We start from the raw sequence: 20671 nt of genomic DNA on the forward strand, positions 1-20671 counted from the left end.
CAAATGATCAGCCTCAGGCGAACAGTGGTGGTTTGCCCAGTGTAGGTGTTTCATTGTGTGTTTTACGGCAACATTTTAATGTAATTCTTTCCTTATTACTACAAATGTGAAATTTTATTATTGGAGTATCAGAAGTAAAAACAGGTATTTCTCAGCCCATGTTATTATTTTTGATTGTCAAACTCCAGAAAAGGCTGAAAAAAAGCTTTAAAAACAAACGTAGAGATTAGTTTATTTTATTTAGTTTAGGACATTTTAGTTACCTGTATATTTTGATTATTATGAAATAAATTATAACATTTTATTTTGTTATTTTAGGTATTGTTGGAATACCAATCAAATTAATTTTGCTCAGAGCAGCACAGTCGTGGCGTGTTCTTTATTAATGGTGTGTCATCACTAGAGGACGCTATTACTCTGTACTTTATCCACAAGCACGACGTATTTTTCGTATTTGTTAAACCTGCTTCAGGCGAATAGAATTTCTCCATCAAATTTTCCATTAACATTGAATCCATTAATCATAGCGCCATTAAATTATGTACTTTTTCCATAATGTGGCGTTAACCATAATTAATACACGAGTAACGTACAGGTAGAATTTCAAATTCAGTTTTGTTTGAGAATATTTGATTAGCCTAGCCTCTTATCTCTGTTTTATCACGCAGACCTATTTAATTTTGTCACCTGTTTTCTTTATTTTGTCACTTTTCATAGAACGCTCACAGACTTGTCAGTTTTGAGGCTTCTCCTCGCAGTTGTATGATTGGTGCAGCGATACGCCAATCTTCATGTAGCCTGCGCTTTGATTGGACGGAGGCGTGGTCGTAGTGGGCGGGGTTTACAGCTGTCAGTCCCGCTGGAGTGAAACCGTGCAGTTTCACGGCGCGCGTGGACAAGTGGAGACAATAGGCTGAAACACGGATTCGGTAGTAAGAAAAACATCTGTATAGTACTGAAGGATACAGTCGAAACGTTTCACATGGGGAGCTAAAGAACAAAATGACGTGTATGCGTTACACTATGTTACTGTTCTCAGTTTTGGAGTTATTGTTGTTTGGATACACAGCTGGATTGTTGAGCTATGAGAACGCGTCTCCAGGCGCGAGACTCCCGCGTGCTGTGTTGGATGAGACGTTGGAGGCGACCACCATCCCAAACCACTTACAGGAGGACGACAGGGACTCCAGGTTTTCACCTTTCACCCCTACATTTACCATCACATCCAGGGACTTCAGGACCACTGGAAAAACTAACCAGCTACAGCCCTTCTGGCTGCCCACCACAGTTGCGCCTCTGACCAAAACAATGGACCCAACCTCCAAACGCAGTAAAGTCAAAGAAAACTCCACATTTACCACAACACTAAACATTACAGTAAAACCTACTCCTTCCTCTCCATTAAGTGGCACAACAAACCCAACATCACCTGCACTGGATACAGCCAGCAGTTCATGGACAGTGAAAAGCACCTCAAAGCCTCCTGTCGTGACCACTGAGAGAGGTAGGGGGTCACTTCTCATGCTTTTCAGTGACATGATGTGATGCAATGTTTTTAAAATGCACGTTCATGCTTTTCAGTGACATGGTGTGATGCAATGTTTTTAAAATGCACGTTTTCCAAATGTTTGTTCAAATTGGACAATGTTCCATCACCAGATACCAAAAAAGCAGGCCACCTATAGTGTGTCCTTGAATTTTGAGGGATTGCAAGAGGTTTACACCTGCACAAGCGGTTCTCATGTGCTGCATTTGTTATTTCATCTTCATTACAGTGTACAGAGAGAGTTTATATGTATTCTCTAGGTCACTGAGTGCAGATTCAAACTGAAAAAGCATTCACAATATGTAGTTGTTCACTGCTTCCAGAAGATCCGTTTTAAAACAAACCAGTACTGTCTTTCAGTACACTCCTTTGTCTCACTTCACTTTGTAGGTCTTGTGGTAGTGCTGATAATTTGATTAGCTGTGTCATAAAAATGAACTGACAGATAAATCCTTTCCACAAACCTCAGTTCCTCAGTACAGCTGTGTATCTGAAGGACATTCGAGATCAGGCCAGTTGAGCAGAGACAACCTTCTTAATTGCTTTAATGTGATTAATTACCAGCTGACTGCCAAAAGAGGAAAACAATCATAAATCTTAAACCCTCTACTCATTTATCTTGAGTTACATGATGCCAAACTGGCTTGAAGAATAAGAATGATTAATTTTCATTAAGGTCATATTTAGTATAATATCAGTCACCTTTATGTCTGCTTTATCTGTTTAATAGAATGACGCATTAATCTGTCTGATTCATAATCTTTCATCTTGACAGTTTCTTTCTTGGAAAAAGGGTGAGAAATTCCTCTTTTTAGTACCATTAAAATTCTCTTCCCCAGAACTTGGACATATTCAGTGACATATGCAGTCGGATGAAATGCAGTTAAAAGAAAAGTGAACTAGCCTTATGGGGTATAATCGAAGGTTCAGTTAAGACTGTATGTGATCTGCAGCCCCGCTGGAGTTCATTTGAAGGGATTGTACTGCAGAGGATTACAGGAAATAAAAACCATCTCATTCTATGTTGTAGCCCAAAGGTGACTGGTTCTGTGTCTGTTTGGGATTTGTTTCTGGATTTTAGCCCTTTGCTGTTTACTGCAGGTCGTACATCGCTTCTGCAGAAAAGCAGATATGTCACATTAAACCCACTGATTCAGCAGTTTAATATAGGCCTATATATGAAGAGAAAATCAGTGTCATCATATTTTAAGGCCTTTTTTTTTTCTTTGCCTTGTAACATTTGTTGTGATTATATATTTTATGAGTGAAGAGAACATTTCAGATGTAGACTGCAAAAATAGCTGGTGTTTGACTTTTGTTTCCAGTGAGGAAAGTTCAGTGCCCTTGTTTCCCCAGACATCTATGACACCGTAATTTCTGGGAGCTCTTGTCTTTGACCCGGATAACATCTTATTAGAAAGCTTAACCTGAAATCATGAGTGGAATATTCCGGATGCTCTTTCAAGTCATTGTGATGTTAAGTAAATGTTTTGTTGTGATGATTGCATAAGAACATCCTTTGGGTTTTGTTCTGGCATATGGTCTTTTTGATCAACAGTTTGTGCATGTTTAATATTAGCAGTAGCTTGAGGAACCCTTAAAACATTCACCTCATTTTGTCACAAAATAATTTTAGACTCAGAAATAACACCTACACAAGTTATTGTAGAAGCAAGAATCGGAGCGCGACACCTTAACTTAAGTCACTTTAACAATGTGAATCATCCCACAGACCAGACTTTTTATTATTACAGATGTTAGTGAATTGTATTCTTTATTGTGTTCCTTCCTACAAAGCATAGTGATCATTAATCAGTCTTGTAAACGCACTGATGCAGTATTATAGCTGTTGGACACACTTGTAATTGTCTCATTTCAGTTCTCTCTATTATATTTTCTTCTTTGCTCTGTAGGTCTATTTCTAGAAAGTCATAACAGACAAGCAATAAAAAAAAAAACAGATATAGACACATTATGTTGTGCAGAAATTAAGCTCACAAGAAAAGTTGGCATTAAACAACAACAGTTGTTAGCTTAGCTCAGAGACCGTTTGAACTTAGCCTAGAAATATGTGACAAAAGTGGGGTTAATACAATATCTGAAAAGCTATTATCATATAGTCTATTCACTTAGTTGGCAATAGTATGCACAGAACATACAGTAATGTTTTTTTTTCTCAAAGATTTTTCATTAATTTCAGACATTTTTATTGTTGAATGTCAACCACCTTATTAAAGATAATTAACAATTTACAAGCAGTTTTGAAGGTTAAATAACACGTATAAAATTGACACCTGAATTTACGCTTGTTTACAAGGGCAGAATTAACCGTTAGCCAAACAAGAATAGGAGCTAGTATTTTTCCAGTCAGAATTTTTAATTTGCCCTGTCCCAATTTTAGTGACGCCTGTAATGTGTTTCAGGGTTTCACTGTAGCTTATGTTGCATATCATATTGTACTCTACATGTGAGCAGTATGTGGCTTATTAAAAGCAGAATTCAGACAAGGACAGTGAAAGTCATTTCATAAATCCCCAGCACTGCCGGACACACAGGCTCATCCAATGGCTGTTTTTCAGCTACCGCGCTGTCCTTGCTCAGCAGTTTCATGAACGGGTTTGAAGTAACATGAGCTCAAACTGATTGCTGCCGTACACAGATTATAGACTTTTAAAGTCTTCACCTATGTGTTACTATCCCTTACTGTCCAGTTGTAGACTAGATGTTTGTAAGACATGCTGTAGTAAGTTCGATATGTGCTGCATTTGCAAGACAAAATAGTTTCTGTGGTCTGAGTTACACATCGAAACAGTTAAACACTGAAAGCCTCTACATCATGCTCTGAATGGAACATAGTCCTGTGTGTTTTGCTTGGGTTTAACTGTTTGAACATTTCTAAGTCTGTTGACATTAAACTTCAAATAGTTTGTTTGATGTCTCATATGCCAAACTAATAATACTATCCAAATTAAATGAATTGCAATGGTACAGTATGGTGATTGTATTAGGGACTAAAGCTACTTTTCTCTGAATATGCAAATGAGCTGTAAGAGCTATTAATTTAGTTTTTAAAGTGCTCTGTAGCACCTATTGATTTGCACCTTATTTGTGAATTCCCATCTGGGAGTTTTATAAAAGCACTGCAATGCTATTGCTCTTAGACTGCCATTCTTAATAGAGCTCTGGGTCTACAAACACCATAAATCCAGTTCTTTTGTGAATAGAAGACACTTCTAGACTGCACAGATTTATTTTACTAGCTGATTAGAAACTCTCTAGAGTCCTAGAGCTGTAATACACAGATAACTGCCCTTCTGCCTGTGTTTGATAGTCAAGCTATCAATATCTTCTCCCTCAACAATTTGAAAGTCAAATCCATAATGAATTTATAATGTACTGGCATAGCAGGCATACAGCATGAGTTTGTGATTGGTGTGTCATTGATAAAACACAAATCATGTTGTAACAAAATATCCTAATATTACATCCCTGTGCTATTCCTTAATTTTGCAAATAGTATGCCAACTCTGAAGGTTATTATGTCTATGGTATAAGGCCAGGCATTGAGCTTGTTGTTATAGCTGAATTTATCTGCTCTGCAACCCTTTATAAAATATGCATCCCTAACCATCCAACACGGTGCATTTCTGTGTACTGTACATATTTATTCGTTCATGCATTATAATCTATTTCCTTGCTACTACCAATCAGCTGAATATCTAAAAGTGCACATAAAGATATTGCTTAGCTGTTTATCTCCATCTCACACTCTGCTCGCCAGCACTCAGTGCTCTGATGAAAATTAAGTGTGTCAGTTTGTGGACAGAGCACGCAACAAAGAGCAGGAGCAAGAATATCAGCACATGCTTAACTTGGTGTGCGTTTACAGAGCTTTCACAATGTGTGCATGTATTTGTGACTGAACTGATACCACACCCATGCATCTAGATAATCCACTTCCTCAGAAAATGAAGTTTAGGACAGGTTTATACTTGTATGTCATTTCTAATCACTAACAATTATTAAAATAGTCATGCAGTATTTATCTGATAACCATGTGCATTTTTTATTTTTAGCAGATTTGCTTTCTCACTGAACATGCGACCGTATGACATGTTCATGTATTCTTCTTCTCTCTGTGAGATGAAGCCAGAGCTCTCACACTCTCAGCGGTGCCACACAATCTGGCATGTGGGTGGCAATGCAGGGTGACAGTGGCCCCATCACCCATAACACCATGCTGTTCATCCTGAGGGTCAGTATGTCGTCCCACAGGCCCGTACGCTCGTTACCGTTATGTAAGTCTCCCATAAATGTCTTATGTAACAACGCCAAAGCTACTGAATCTGATCACGGGAATTTGCCCAAATATATTGTGATTATGTGTGACATCCCTGCATATCACAAACAAGAGTTCACTTTTTTTGGAAACTATGCATCTGATGACAAAATTTGTTGCTGTCTGCTTTTCATTAAGCATTTTAGCATTGATGGTTCCTTAATTAAGCAGACTTGACTTGACTTAATAAAATGTTTAATCTTCGTTCAAGACATGTAGTAATGATAAATGATCACGAGGCAGTGAAACTGCAACAAATTTTATTCCTTTTTACACAAATTATGATTAGGGGGCAGATTAGTGTTTAACAAAGGCTTATTTGTGGTTCCTTTGCACAATACTATGTTATGACCTTAAAACACATTATCCGTAGCCCTTCAAGGAGTTAAAAGATTTGTAGAAGCAAGCCAAAATTGCAGAGTTGCTTAAGCAAATTAGTTTTTATCTCACTTTTGCTTTTGTTAAAACAATTGGTTATGTTTAGGGTTGGGTTTAGTGTAGGTTTATTTGGTTTTAGTGTAGGTTATTTTCAAATGTGACTCTTAGGACATTTAATTTAGGAATTGCTGTGATGCGTACAATACTCAACATAACAAAACATTCCGAGATTCAGGGCCCTCTGTTTCAGATAAAACTGAATGTGCTTTTAGCTCCATCACTGGACAGTTCACTTTTAAGTGTCATGAAATATGCCGGAAGCAACATAAAAACAGTTTGCAGAAATGTCACCATAGGCACATATTTACAAAGAGCCTGTGCTGAAGTAACAATAGTTCAAATATGTACATTTGTTATTTTTTAGAGAATGCCTTTTTTTTTTTCTTGTCTTTAGTTGTGAATTAGCACAGCTGATAGCTTTATTCGCCATCTCTCTTGTCAGCTCATCGATTAAGATGAGTCTTTAGCCGATTCACTGACAACCTTCATATCTGGAGCAAACCTGCAGTCTGCCATTAAGGTGTTAAAAAAGGTAACTTGATGTCTATCCATATTGCAACAGTGAGACCCTCGTGCAGAGATTTAAATCTACTCGATATTTGGAGCAGGAATTTCCAAGAAGGTGTCAAAGGTCAATTTAGGTCATTGCTCCCAGCTGTGTAAGATACGTAGACAGTAAACGAAAACTTTAATCCTTATTCAACCATAACAAAGCTGTGACATTTACATGTTTGTGTAATGAAAGCCAGTACCTCATTGTCAGGTGTCTTGAGCTGACTTAATTTCCTTAATTTTCAATGGACACATAATAAGGGAGGATCACCTTGTCAATGTCCTACCACAAACACTTAAAGTCTTGTCTCAGCATGTTTGTGATTGTGTAAAGCAGACACGCTCTTCCAATATAGACCATCACACTACTGTTCAAAAGGAGTTTTTTAAAAAGGTTTTGTGTTATGCTCACCAAATCTGCAAATATTTGATCAAAATTATAGATAAAAAAAGAACATTGTAAATATTATGTTATGTATTATTACAATACAAATATATATTTTAAAATGCAATTTACTGTATTTCTGTGATGGCAAAGCTGAATTTTCAGCAGCCATTACTCCAGTCGTCAGTTTCACATGATCCTTCAGAAATCATTCTATTTTGCTGATTTGGTGCTCATTTCTTCTTATTAATGTTAAACATAGTTGTGCTGATTTTTTTTTTTTTGGAAATGGTTATGCATTTTTCCCCCAGTATTCTTTCGATGAATAGTAATTTCAAAAGAACAGCATTTAATGGAAATAAACATCTTTTGTAACAATTTAAAAGTTGTAAGTGTCATTTTTGATTCATTTAATGTGTCCTTAATGCATCCTTGCATTAGTACAAAACCCCCCCCAAAAAAACACTAACCTCAAACTTTTGACCGGTAGTGTATCTGTATTTCTATTAAATGATGCCTGCTCTCACGGGACTGTGGGAAGCAGGCTAGGAGTGAATCTTGTAAGACGATACGAGACAGATAAGATGGATGCTTGTAATTGTTCCATTAAGAGACAAGTAAAATGTTTCCTTTTTGACTTCCTTTTCCTTTTCTCTGGCAGAGCTCTCCTATTGTGTAATCTGATCTTCAGCAAGGTCACCTCTGATTCAGATCAGATTGCCCCCAGTCAGCTATGGGAACTGTACACGCTGAGAGCTTCTTCTAAATATATCACAGCGCTCTATTTCTCTCACTGCGTCAGTGCACATGTGTATATGTTTTTTCACATGTTCACACTCACAGGTCCGATGGGAGGTCACTGTAAAACAATGACGTGCTGCAAGAATGGCCCCCTCTGGATTTATGCATGCAGTATGTTAAACAGCCAGAAGAAAAGGAGTGTTTTCTGAATTTAGTACCCACCAGATGTGCTCCTTTATGGAGCAGTGTTATTTCAACACATCAAAATGTGGTTCTTGAGATTTTACTAGTGATCTAGGGCTTGCCTTTGGCATTTTGTCAGGTAGGCTGTACAAACAGATCAAAAAATGAATCTTTTATCTGTCATTTTTTTCCTTACCCTGCCTTTTCCTCTCACACACATCTCATTGAAACTATCATCATTGCAAATTACAGCTACTGTGCTTTTCCTCTGGGAGCACGAGCCTGCTCCCTTTTTACCCAGAAAAAAACACAGACACACTATATTTGAACACTGCATGTATGTGATACACACCTGAACAAAATCTTAAGACCGGGGAAAACATTACAAGTATTCGCATTTCACGCTATTGGATCGAAACCAGGTTGTAAGTACTGCTTCAAAATGCCAAAAGAAGAAACAGGAGCAAGAGACAAAAAGTAGAGAATAGGCAATTTATTGAAAACTGCATTTAAACTCAAACAGGCTGTTCATCAGCTGATCAAAAGTTTAAGACCATATCCTTAAAAAGTTCAAATCTGCGCAAAAATATGGCTTTCATGTCATTGTCCTGTCAGTCTCACTGTCCTGATCTCCTGATGGCAAAGGCAAAAAGGTTGTCTGTCTTTGAACGTGGCAGGATGGTTGAGCTGCACAAGCAAGGACGTGTACAACGCATCATCGCTGCCGAGGTTGGACGCAGTAAGATCCTGAGAGTTATGGGACAAAAAAGTCAAGTGGTAGACCAAAAAAAAAGCTTCACCTGCACTACGCCAGAGGATCCAACGGGCTGTAAATGAAGAGACAGGCCAATCCTCGACCCAGATTAAGGCCCTTACTGATGCTGACTGCAGTTCAATAACCATAAGATAACCTGCGAGAGAAGGGCTTCAAGAACAGAAACTGTCTTCAAAGACCACGTCTCCTCCAACGCCACAAACTTGCCCGTTTGGAATTTGCAAGGGAGCACCAAAGGCGTCAAACGGCGGCTGGCTATGTGGACATGTTGCAGCGGGCATCCCTCTTGACTGAGGGCCCTCGTTTATGTGGTACTGACTGGGTCTTTCTACAGAACAACGCTGCAGTTCACAACAACCGCCTGATGAAGGACCTCTTCCAGGAGAATAACATCTCTTTTGGTCCATCCTGCGTGTTTCACTGATCTTTTTTGGGTCTACCACTTGAATTTATTGTCCCATAACTCTCAGGATCTTGTAAGAAATGTAAAATGACTGTGTTACTGTGTCCAACCTCGGCAGCGATGATGCGTTGTGCACGTCCTTGCTTGTGCTGCTCAACCATCGTGCCACGTTCAAAGACAGAAACCTTAGCCATCAGGAGATCATGACAGTGTGACTGCCTGAAGGACAATGACATGAAAGCCATATTTTTGCGCAGATTTGAACTTTTTAAGGCTGTGGTCTTAAACTTTTGATCAGCTGATGAACAGCCTGTTTGAGTTTAAATGCAGTTTTCAATAAATTGCCTATTCTCTACTTTTTGTCTCTTGCTCCTGTTTCTTCTTTTGGCATTTTGAAGCAGTACTTACAACCTGGTTATGATCCACCAGCGCGAAATGCGAATACTTGTAATGTTTTCCTTGGTCTTAAGATTTTGTTCAGGAGTGTATAGTTTCTCATTAGATAAGCTCCGGGGTTGCTACACGCATCACGCTAATATTACAGCACAGTAAGAAGAATGGTGCTTTAATAATGAGGCTTTTTTGTTCTGCTCTGTTTTCGGCTTCTAGGAGCAAATAATTTCACTGACAGCCTCTCGGTGACCTCTGTAATATTGCTGATCATATTAGATGTGTAAGGTTACTGCTGCTGTAGATGCTGGAGGCTTTTGAGTTACTGAGCTGACTGTTTTTATAACAAAAAACTGTTTACAGAGGTGTTGACGTACACAGGAGAGAACAGCTTGTACTGCGAGAGCTGATAACAGGACAGGCCAGGCTCAAGTCCTCTCTAAATCCTACAAAACATTCCTTGAAACAGTCCTTGAAGGCAGTTGCCAAGCACAGGCTGTATTAATCAAGCTGCTGTATTTCAGTGTGTTCTCAGTAGCACCCCTGGAGGTGCAGTCACCCCACTGGCTATGTGCACTTTTCATATCATTTCCATTAGGTGTGCTACTTGAATTATAATGTTACTGTTTTACTCATATAGTTTCTTTGAGAGAGATTTCTGCATCATATTTTCTGTTCTATTTCCCTACTGTGCCGGCACTGGAAAGTGGCAGTCTGCAGGTTTGAAAAAATTCCCACTTTCTTTGTGCTGGGTTCCGATAATAAAAATGTGTAGGGGCCCAAATGAAATTGTGCTTTACCACTACCACTTACTGATTGAATCTCTAGCTAAAATTAATACTGTAAGCATTAAATGTATGTTCAGGGTTGGCCCCTCATGAGCTCTGAGGTGTCAAGCATTTGACTGAGTTACTAATAATAGCAACAATAATATGTTCACATTATATAGTGGTTTTAACAAATGTTGAGACTACACTCTTAAAAATAAAGGCGCTTCAAAAGGTTCCTCACAGCAGTGCCATAGAAGAACCCTTTTAGGTTCCACAAAGAACCATTCAGTCAAAGGTTCTTTAAAGAACCATCTCTTTCTTGCCTTTTTATAATCTGAAGAACCATCTTTCAACACAAAGAACCATTTGTGAAACAGAAAGGTTCTTCAGATGTTAAAGATTCTTTATGGAACCATTTAGACATTTTTTCTATGGCATCGTGAAGCACCTTTATTTTTAAGAGTGTAGTTTACATTTACATTTACATTTATGAATTTAGCAGACGCTTTTATCCAAAGCGACTTACATTGCATTCAAGTTACAGTTTTAACATTTTATCAGCTCTTGCTTTCCCTGGGAATCGAACCCATGACCTTGGCGTTGCTAGTGCCATGCTCTACTATTTGAGCTACAGGAAAGCCCTGTAGTTGACAAAACATTAACAAGTACATAAAAAAACTACAACAAGCACAATGACCGCACAAATGATCTTTTATTCAAACTAATTTCTTTTGAAACACGTATGACTTTATTTCTTCCATGGAGCAAAAAAGGAGTTGACCACATCTGTAAAGTGAAATTTTCATTGAGCAATGACTTCAGTTTCAGTCTGTTCCTCTCACAAGTGATGTGGAGTAATTTTAGATGTGCTTAAACTGTATAAAGCAACATAAACTATTTTTGAGACTTCTCTGAGTTCCACAGAAGAAAGTCATTGAAAAGAAAAGCTAACATGTTGTTAATCTCTCTTCTCTCTCACACACAGGACATCAGTGCAACTGCAGTGTTGAGGGTTCTGAGGACCAAGATACCTGCGACTCTGTCACAGGTCAGTGTTTATGTCTAACTGGATACACGGGGCAGCGTTGCGACGAATGTGCCGATGCGTATTTCACCAATGGAACCGGCGGCTGTCAGGCCTGTGACTGTGACTCCTATGGAGCTGTGAGTCAACTATGCAGTAGGTGAGGATCTGTTCTTCTCACACCAATCACATCACCCTTGTTTCATTCATAATTTCCTCAGCAACCTCTTTACAACTGTATGTAGGATTTGAATTAAAAGTATTTAAAAGCTATATTTCTTGCTTTATAATATATTCTTGAAATGTCACATGCAGTAAATGTCATGTATTCATAAAAATTCAGCATGTGAGAGAAGCTTCATCAATCCGAACTATGAGCTGTGTGTCTTTGTTGTCTGGTGGCATTTCATGTTTCATTTCCTCTGTCTGTCTGATTCTGGCTCGTAGTGTAAAGCTGTACTTACCGTATGTCTCATGTTTGTCCTTAATTTGACATCTGCATGAATGCAGTCAGCAGGCATGGAGATATCGTTCCCTGCACTGCAGTAAGAGTGGCTGCTAGATGTTCCCTACCCCTCGACTTTGTCAGCTTCCTGCCAAACTGCTGCAATCGTGTCACACTTATTGTATCATCGTAACAGGATGTCACCTGTCAACCATCTGTGGTTTTTCCCAGTGAGCCTCTTTATATGAGTCTGAGTAACCTTCACCGACTACATTCCCCTGCATGTATCCTGTCTGAGCGTGTTTGTGGGTGTGTCATAGTGTCATACCTTGTTGTTTTGTGCACCTGTTTCATATTAGATTGTAGGAATACTGTTAGGAATACTGTTAGGAAATGTTAAGATATTCAAGAAAATTGCATATGAATGTCTTGTGTTATTTGCTAGTGATTGAGTCCAAGCTGAGAATACTTTGCCATACTTAATCACAGATCACAGCATCCATCAAAATACAGAATAAAAGTGACAGGTCATTAACCCAAGGTGCTATAGTTGTACATTTCAAGCTGTAGGCTTTCATGCTACGCACAGGCATACAAGACACCCTAGCAGCCCCACAGTGAGTGGGGGCCCTGACCCTAAATGCCACTCAGACAATTTTATTATGGTTAAATTTGAATGTAGAACTATTCTGCTTCCCACAGAAGTCACATAAAAGCATCAAGTACACTGTATGCAGCCTAAACGTATTTAGAATAGCAAGAAACAATCAATACATCACACATTTGAATGTTTAGAACTGTGCTGAATGACATGACCGAGCGGCAGTGTGAAGACAGCCTTTGTCAGTCCAACTGCTTCCCTGTGAAGCGAAAGAAAGATTAGAGAACAGTGTTCCATTCTAGAATTGTGTCCGTCTTGTTTGTATCATGGTTTATTTGAGTGCTTTAACATTTACATCGCTTGAGCATGACGTCACTACTTGTGAATAGGGCCCCATCTCATGGTTTGTGGAGGAGGGGGAGCCCACGATTTGTGGCATAAGTCTAGATGTTACCATATGACAAAGAAGCTGCCTTGTTGATGCTCTGCATTTGCAGACTGTCGGCAAACAGCATATTATTGACCAGTAGCTGCTGGAAATGTTGCTCTTTGTCTGAACACACCACTTCACTGGCTCCCTCTTGTCATATCAATAAGCCTTTTATATTTTTGCCATTACATCAGGACTTATACATTTTCTACACATTGGCATTTGTTTTTAAGTAGGTGTTGGCAGAAATACTTTTTGTTTTGATTTCTTCATTTCATTAGGACTAAGCAGTGAAACAGAATCACAAATCAATTTGATTCACAGGCTCTTGATTCTTTTTTGATTCTTATTTTGATTCAATTCAATATCACTTCACGTCCAGTATATATTAGGATCAGGTACAGTACATGGATTTTTCATTAGGAAAAAAGCCCTGAACTAACTAAATAGCTGCAGTTGATACATGTCTACCTATAATATGTTTTTACTGTAATATATAATGAATATGAATCATAAAATGAATATGTAACATTAGTGTTTAGCCTGTATTTAGCAAAATAGAGCCATTTTTTCTAGCTATGGTCATTGAATGGCTTTCCTGATGAGGTAAATGTACAGTTATGTTACATATTGTTTACAAGTCATTTTATTGACATCTTTCTGCAGTTGAAAACCCGATTGCTCTGTTATTGAGTAGTACCTCCTGTTTTTTGTTTTTCTTTCATGCTGTAATTAGTAGCAAAGAGAAAAAGATGATCAGTTCAAGTGTGTAGAATGTTTAGAATAACTAATTTGGCTACAGTGAGTTGTTGCTCAACAAAATGACATTTATTGTTTGGATCTCATGATAAAATTGACAGAATTTGAAAGCTGAGACGTTGTTTAATATCAAAAGTAACAAAGCACAAAACTTATTGTGATTATTTGATGGCATGCACATGCACAAATAATGTTTAGTGAAGTTTTGTTCACAGTCACACATCAACAGAAAACGGCATAGACCACAGGGCTGATCTTGGCATTTGAAAATCGATATTGGGGTAACACTTTAGTATAGGGACCAATTCTCACTATTAAATAGTTGCTTATTCACATGCATATTACTAGCTTATTGGCTGTTTATTAGCACTTCTAAAGCACGTTCTGTATGACCATATAACACATCCTTAATCTTACCCATAAACTATTACTAAGCAGTTATTAGGAGTTTACTGAGGTCATAGTTAATAGTGTGAACTGGATCTTAAATAAAGTGTGACCCATATTGGTTCATCAAAATAAAGATTGATTAAAATTGAGAACTATATTGTCAACCTATAGCCCTAATTTATTATTATAAATAAAATGGGTCATAATTAGGAAAACTAAATATCAGGCAATTGTAGCTGTGTACAATTTTCATTCTGCATATCATGTATGTGTGTAATGTATGTATCGTGTTTCTGTGTTAGTCACTTGTTCTGTTGCAGTGACTAAAGGCCGTATAGCTTTAGAGAGCTCTGCGCTGGTGATGGTCCAAACCCCAAGCTATTTCCTGAGCTGTAAGACCAAAGGCAAGCTGAAACAAAATAAAGAAAAACTGCTAGCCCTGATTTGGATGTGGAAGTCTGATCCTGTGGAAATTGGTAGTTTTCACATTCCTGGCTGCCCCGGAGCGTTTGGGGAATGCTTATTGAACCAGAGCTTGAACCATGTGCTTCACTGCCTCTCACACTGACTCTGGACCGATGTCCTCATCCCTGTCTGTGATTTCCACCATTGTGAGAGAAACCACGAAACTGCTCTCTAATCAGCCAGTTTTTAAAAGAAAACTTACAATGTGTTGTTACTACTTGACAGCGCTCCACTTTCTGACATGCATTGCTGCCATTAGGTTATAAGGGACATTTTCAACCACAAATATTTACAGTGAACCTCAAGTCATTATATTAAACTCTGCTGATATTGTAAGGACACACGCTATAATTAGATGTAGCCCATATAGAGCACAGACAGAGGAAAATCTGCAATCTGAGGGTGCTGTGGTCTGCTGTTTGCCAGACAGATTAAGAAAGTAAAAAAAAAAACTCCCTGTAATTCGGTCACATTGACAGCTGTAAAGCTGTGTTCCCCGCAAAAAAGTCTCCAGACTGAAAGTGGTTGTTGTTCAATACAATCAGAGTAACTTTAGATTTTCAGCAGTTCTCTCTGCAGACATAATATTTCAAAATAGATTTTTTTCTTCACTCTTTTTTCAAAATGTAGCCTATCTGGGTCTGTCGTGGAAAAACTGTGCTGTTGATATGTTTTTTCCCCTCTCTGGCCTGCTTTACCACAATTTAGCCTGCTACTGCAGTTGTCAAAGAAGAAACCGCATTCAAAGCTAAGAAATTCTTGCATCAAAAGCAGTTCAGACATTTAGTAACACTAAGACTCTGATGTGTCACATCTTGTTTGTTTTTTTGCTTCACGGACAAGTATGCCAGAGCTCCCTGCTTTTTTGTGGCTCATGCCAGTGTCTTTCTGATGCCAGCGACCCTTGTTTTCCTCTGATGAAGGTGTCTTGGCACATTTGCTGGAACTGGCTGACTGTTGGTGGTATTGCAACAACAAAAGCCTTCGAGCCCTTTGTTCTCATATTCTTCTGTATTTATTAATTTACAACCACTGAATTATTTCCTAAGGTTCACTTATAAGAGTATACCTAGACAAACATTGCGTCTGCATGGCTGTTTCTGTAAATAGCAGCGGGATAAATGGTTCTTCTGAAGCTGCTTAAGAAGGCGGCAACACTCAGGAAGTCGAGCCATACACACAAACACATACACAAAATAACTTACTCCTCAGATTTATGTACTGTCATGCAGATCCAGGAACATATTCATAAATCATCATTCCGTATTACAAGAAACACAGATGTAGCAGAATTCAGTGTGTTTAAGCGTTAAAAAAAATTACAGAGCGATTTATATAAATGACATGCACAATTAAGTCCCGCCTGATAGCATGGAGAGAGTAAATGAGATGAGCCCTGCTCAATATCGCCTTTGGCACTTGGAGGACTTCCTTGGCCCATTATGTATACAGCTTACCTGAAGCCAGACTTCAGTGGAAAAAAGACCATAGAAGGCATTTGTGAAGGAGAGTTTGTGTGCTGTTTTATTATGTGTGTCAGAGGAGAGATAGAGAGAGATATCAATGATTGCCATGCATATTGGGACTTGATGTTTGTGAGTTCCACTGTATGTGTTTCTAAATGAAAAAGTATTGCATATTGTTTATTGGCATAGGACACTTCATATCGGTGTAAATGCATTTGTTGCATAGCAACTGAAAAGAGAAGAACCCCCCAACCCGTAAAAAAGATTAGCAAGCGGAAATAGAGTGGAGGTCACCATCTATGAGATAAATATTTTCTGCAGTGTTTGGCAGTTTGAGTTTGTGTGTATGCATCTTATGGAAAACAGGAACTTGAATGTAAGTAAAATCCGGGCCAGAGAGTGACATTTCTAACATATTTAGCCTCTGAATATGCTGTGTTTATTCTGTCCTTTGGATTTAATGTACAGTAGGTGTGCTCTATTGTAGGACGTGCCTTGCTTTCAAAGTAACATATTGCTATATGTGTTCATGTGTGGTTGGGACATGCACCTTATATGGAGGCTTACTGTTTGATTTACACTCAAGCATGCAGTGGAGAGTAAAACATGCTACACTGTCTAATAAATATGATGACATGTTGTGAATTTAAGCTTTTGCTTTGTTGCCTTTTTAGCTCATGTTAGTTGTCACATCACCAAAAAGAATGGTATTTGTATACTTAATCAAAAATTAAGTGTATGAATTTCTTTGTATTCAAAACACATTATTAAAGCAAGTGTGCACATATGATATGATTTTCTGAACTAACTTTGGTTTTCTGAGCCATTTTTGTATTGACTTGAATAACTGGTGTAAAGGTGATTTTAGTAGTTGTACAAAGCTCATCATATCTATAAACACATTATTTGTGTGTTTTTCATGTTTAAATATTTTGAGCATTAAGAGTATGTGTATTTGTGTCAAATATTATCACAGTGCAATATTAACATATTGACCAAATCAAAGACTTACATCAAAAGTTACAAAATTGAGGTCTAACCTTTCATTGGATAATAAGAATTTAAAATGGGGAAATGTGTTTCTCTAATACACATTGGCCACAGTTAATGGCACACTTTTATTCAATACTTTTTGAAACCTCCATTTGCCAGTTTAACAGCTCTAAATGTTCTCCTATAATGCCTGATGAGATTAGAGAACACCTGACAAGAGATCAGAGAGCATTCCTTCATCCTGAATCACTCCAGACCCTTTAGATTCCCAGCTCCATGTTGGTGGTGCTTCTCTTCAGTTCACCACACTCATTTTCTATAGGGTTCAGGTCAGAGGACTGGAATGGCCATAGCAGAAGCTTGGTTTTGTGCAAACATGGCCCATTATAAGATTTATAAACAGAACATGGCCCATTATAAGATTTCAAACAGTCAGTCACTTATTGATTTTTTTTATCTGTTGGTATTTGATAGAATGCATGATGCCATGTGTCTAAACAAGATGTCCTGGACCTCGATACTAAATCGATACCATAGGTGACAAATAACCAACCTCAAAAGATAAGTGAATTTAAAACAATTGTATTATTAATAATAATAATAATAAAAACAGATTATTATCTTAATACCTTTGTATCAAACTAGCAAAAAACCTACAGGGAACATAGGTTACATTTTGATGTTGGAAGAAAAAAAAATAAATAAATAAATATATATATATATATATATATATATATATATATATATATATATATATATGCTAACTGAAGTAATAAGATGAAAATATATTCAAATCTTCTTATCTTTTCAGTGCAAACACATAGCGCAAATAAAATGTCTCAAAATGTAACAACAAACCTCCCAGGAGCATAGGTTATATTTTGAAGAAAAAAAATATAAGTTGCGCAATTAATGCAACAAATGTTGCTTATTGTAAAGTGTTATTCTAACAGTCAAAGTAATATTCAAAATCACGTTATTATTTCTCTTGCTCTCAGATTGTTTTCAGATTTCAGAAAGAAAATGCATTAAATATAAATCTCACTCTCTCGCTTGCTTCATATTAATGATCAGCAGCACGTCAGAAACATTCCCTTCATATCATTGATACTAAAATTAATATAGCAAAACTCTTGCTCAATTCAAATCCAATTAATATTCGATTGTATGAAGTGCAAGTGCATATATAACGTGATCAAAACTTCACTGGTTCTAGCCTGTGACACACGCACTTTTGAGCTTACTGTATTACATCTGTATGTGCGTTGATCAGTTGTAAATAATAGTTCAAATTAAATCTGAATTTATGAATGATGCACTCACCCATCGATCTCTTAATTCTCTGAAAAGATCAGGATGAGCAAGCGACAAATGCTTAAAAAGATTTGATGTGTCCCTATGGCAACATGATTATAGCAACGCTTGCATACAGGTGCAATAAGGTCAGTTTGTTCACCTTTGTCATCTGTTTTGTATCCAAAGTAATGCCATATTTGACTTCTACTGTTCTCTTTATTTATTAATTTCAGGTGCACCGATATTTTCATCTGTTTGATCTATCCATAGACTGTAAAAAAAGATGGACGACACGTCTCCGCTTCCTTCCATTATAGAAAAGTGAGGCCAAAACATCTCAGTATGGCCGCTGCCATTGCGAGTAAATTACGTAATTTGGAGCCCGAGTCTGCGCAGTAGAGCTTCGTTTGGAGCCTATATTATATTAAATGACCAAAATCATATTTTGGAAAATTGTATTGGAAGTGCAATTAATTTTTTTGTTATGACTCAAGTCCTATTTGTTTACATGGAGAGGGCGGGGTTTATGACCTGTACTGCAGCTAGTCACCAGGGGGCGATCAAAGAGCCCGCAGCTTCACATTCCAGTTCGAGTGAGACACACCCGAATCCATCACGTTGTTCTGTTGTCACATTTACCGGTTGCGCAGCAATTTGCAATTGCAGCATATGAAATACCGAATTGAACAAAATTATGATATCGTACCGTTTGAAATATAATATATACCAGTACTTTTCCAGTACCGGTATACCGCGCATCCCTACCCACAACATCAAAAATACAGCAGTATATTTCATTGTACACATGGGGTACTTTTTATCCCTGTGTTCATTAAACCCATCTTGAGTGTTTGCTGCTAAGAAGCTAATTTTTTTGTTTCATCTGACCATAGAAGCCAGTCCCATTTGAAGTTCCAGTCGTGCCTGATAACTGAATTTGCTGGAGATTGTTTTTGGATGAGCTGGGAGAATTTTTCTTGAAACCCTCCCAAACAACATGTGGTGATGTAGGTGCTGTTTGACAAATTTCTTTTAAGGTTTTCTGACCCTGAGACTCAACTAGTTTCTGCAATTATCCAGCTGTGGTCCTTGAAGAGTCTTTAGCCACTCAAACTCTCCTTCTCACCGTGCATTAGGATGATATAGACACACGTCCTCTTCCAAGGAGATTAATATCATTTTCTGTTGATTGGAAATTCTTAATTATTGCCCCGATGGTGGAAATGGGAATTTTCACTGCTCTAGCCCTTTTCTTAAAGCCACTTCACTAATTTGTGAAGCTCAATTATCTTTTGCTGCACATCAGAAATACATTCTTTGTTTTTTCTCATTGTGATGGATGATTAAGGGAATTTGGGCTTTGTTTTCCCTCCTATTTATATTTCTGTGAAACAGAACATAATTTCATGTTCATAATCACCCTGGAGTGCTCAAAATTGTGAATATGAATGGGAGTATACTTCAGAGATATTTTACTCATAAGAATTTCTAGGGGTGCCAATAATTGTGTCCAACGTGTATTTGAGAAAAACATTTATTTCACAATGATGTTTCCCCACATTTTAAATTCTTATTATCCAATGAATGTTAGACTTTTGTGAATTTTTAAATAAAAGATCAAAAGGATTAACAATAGCCCAATTAACTGTTGAAGTCTCAGGTGATTTCTAAAGAGTGTAAGCAAACTTTAAAATGCACAACGACCAGTGAATATGAGTAAGATCTCCTTGGATTTTCCATGTGACGTGATTGCTCCTGTCTGCCGAGGTTTGCGATTTTAGCTCCGTGTAGCTTCGCTTTCAGCTGAATTTTACTATCACTCTCTGTTGTTTAAAGTGATCAAATTTAACTTAATTCCCTCCATATTTCTGATATTATCTATCAAACTAATCTGACTAATTTGATTGTTCGCTTTTAATCTAAAACCGTGAGTGCAATGCGTGCGCCATGCGTTAGCATTCGTTAGTCGGTTAGCTTGTCATTCGCGTTTCCACTCGCGCCTTTTATTGTTTTCTTTTTTCTCGCTCCTTTTCATCTCTCTCTCGCTCCGTTTGAACTCACGAGTTCATCAAACAACAGTGGTAAGTAAATCATTCCTCTATCATGGTGAGTAATGCCTTCTCCTTCTCTTGTTATTTGCACTTCATGTCACATGTATAGTTTATCTCTCTCTGTCGGCGATGAGGGATTCACATGTGATAAATGCAGGGATATAGTTAGGCTGACAGAGAAGATTTTAGAATTAGAGACATGCATCCAAACTTTAACTGAGGACAGTAC

General features: G+C 37.8%; 2 protein-coding genes across 2 annotated transcripts in view; both read left to right on the forward strand.

The window, feature by feature from the left end:
• The window catches only part of LOC306869969 (CCN family member 1-like), a 1026947-nt gene that overhangs the window by 150949 nt on the left and 855327 nt on the right, over positions 1-20671 (forward strand). The gene's annotated exons all lie outside the window — the stretch shown is intronic.
• LOC306869666 (multiple epidermal growth factor-like domains protein 9) overlaps positions 850-20671 on the forward strand; it is a 63872-nt gene continuing 44050 nt past the window's right edge. The window contains exons 1-2 of the mRNA XM_079416522.1: positions 850-1504; positions 11508-11706. Of these exons, the coding sequence (XP_079272648.1) occupies positions 1003-1504; positions 11508-11706 (701 nt within the window). The 5' untranslated portion in view covers positions 850-1002. The remainder of the gene's footprint in view (positions 1505-11507; positions 11707-20671) is intronic.

The sequence above is a fragment of the Barbus barbus genome (assembly GCF_936440315.1).
Source record: "Barbus barbus genome assembly, chromosome: 5".
Classification (NCBI taxonomy): Eukaryota; Metazoa; Chordata; class Actinopteri; order Cypriniformes; family Cyprinidae; genus Barbus; species Barbus barbus.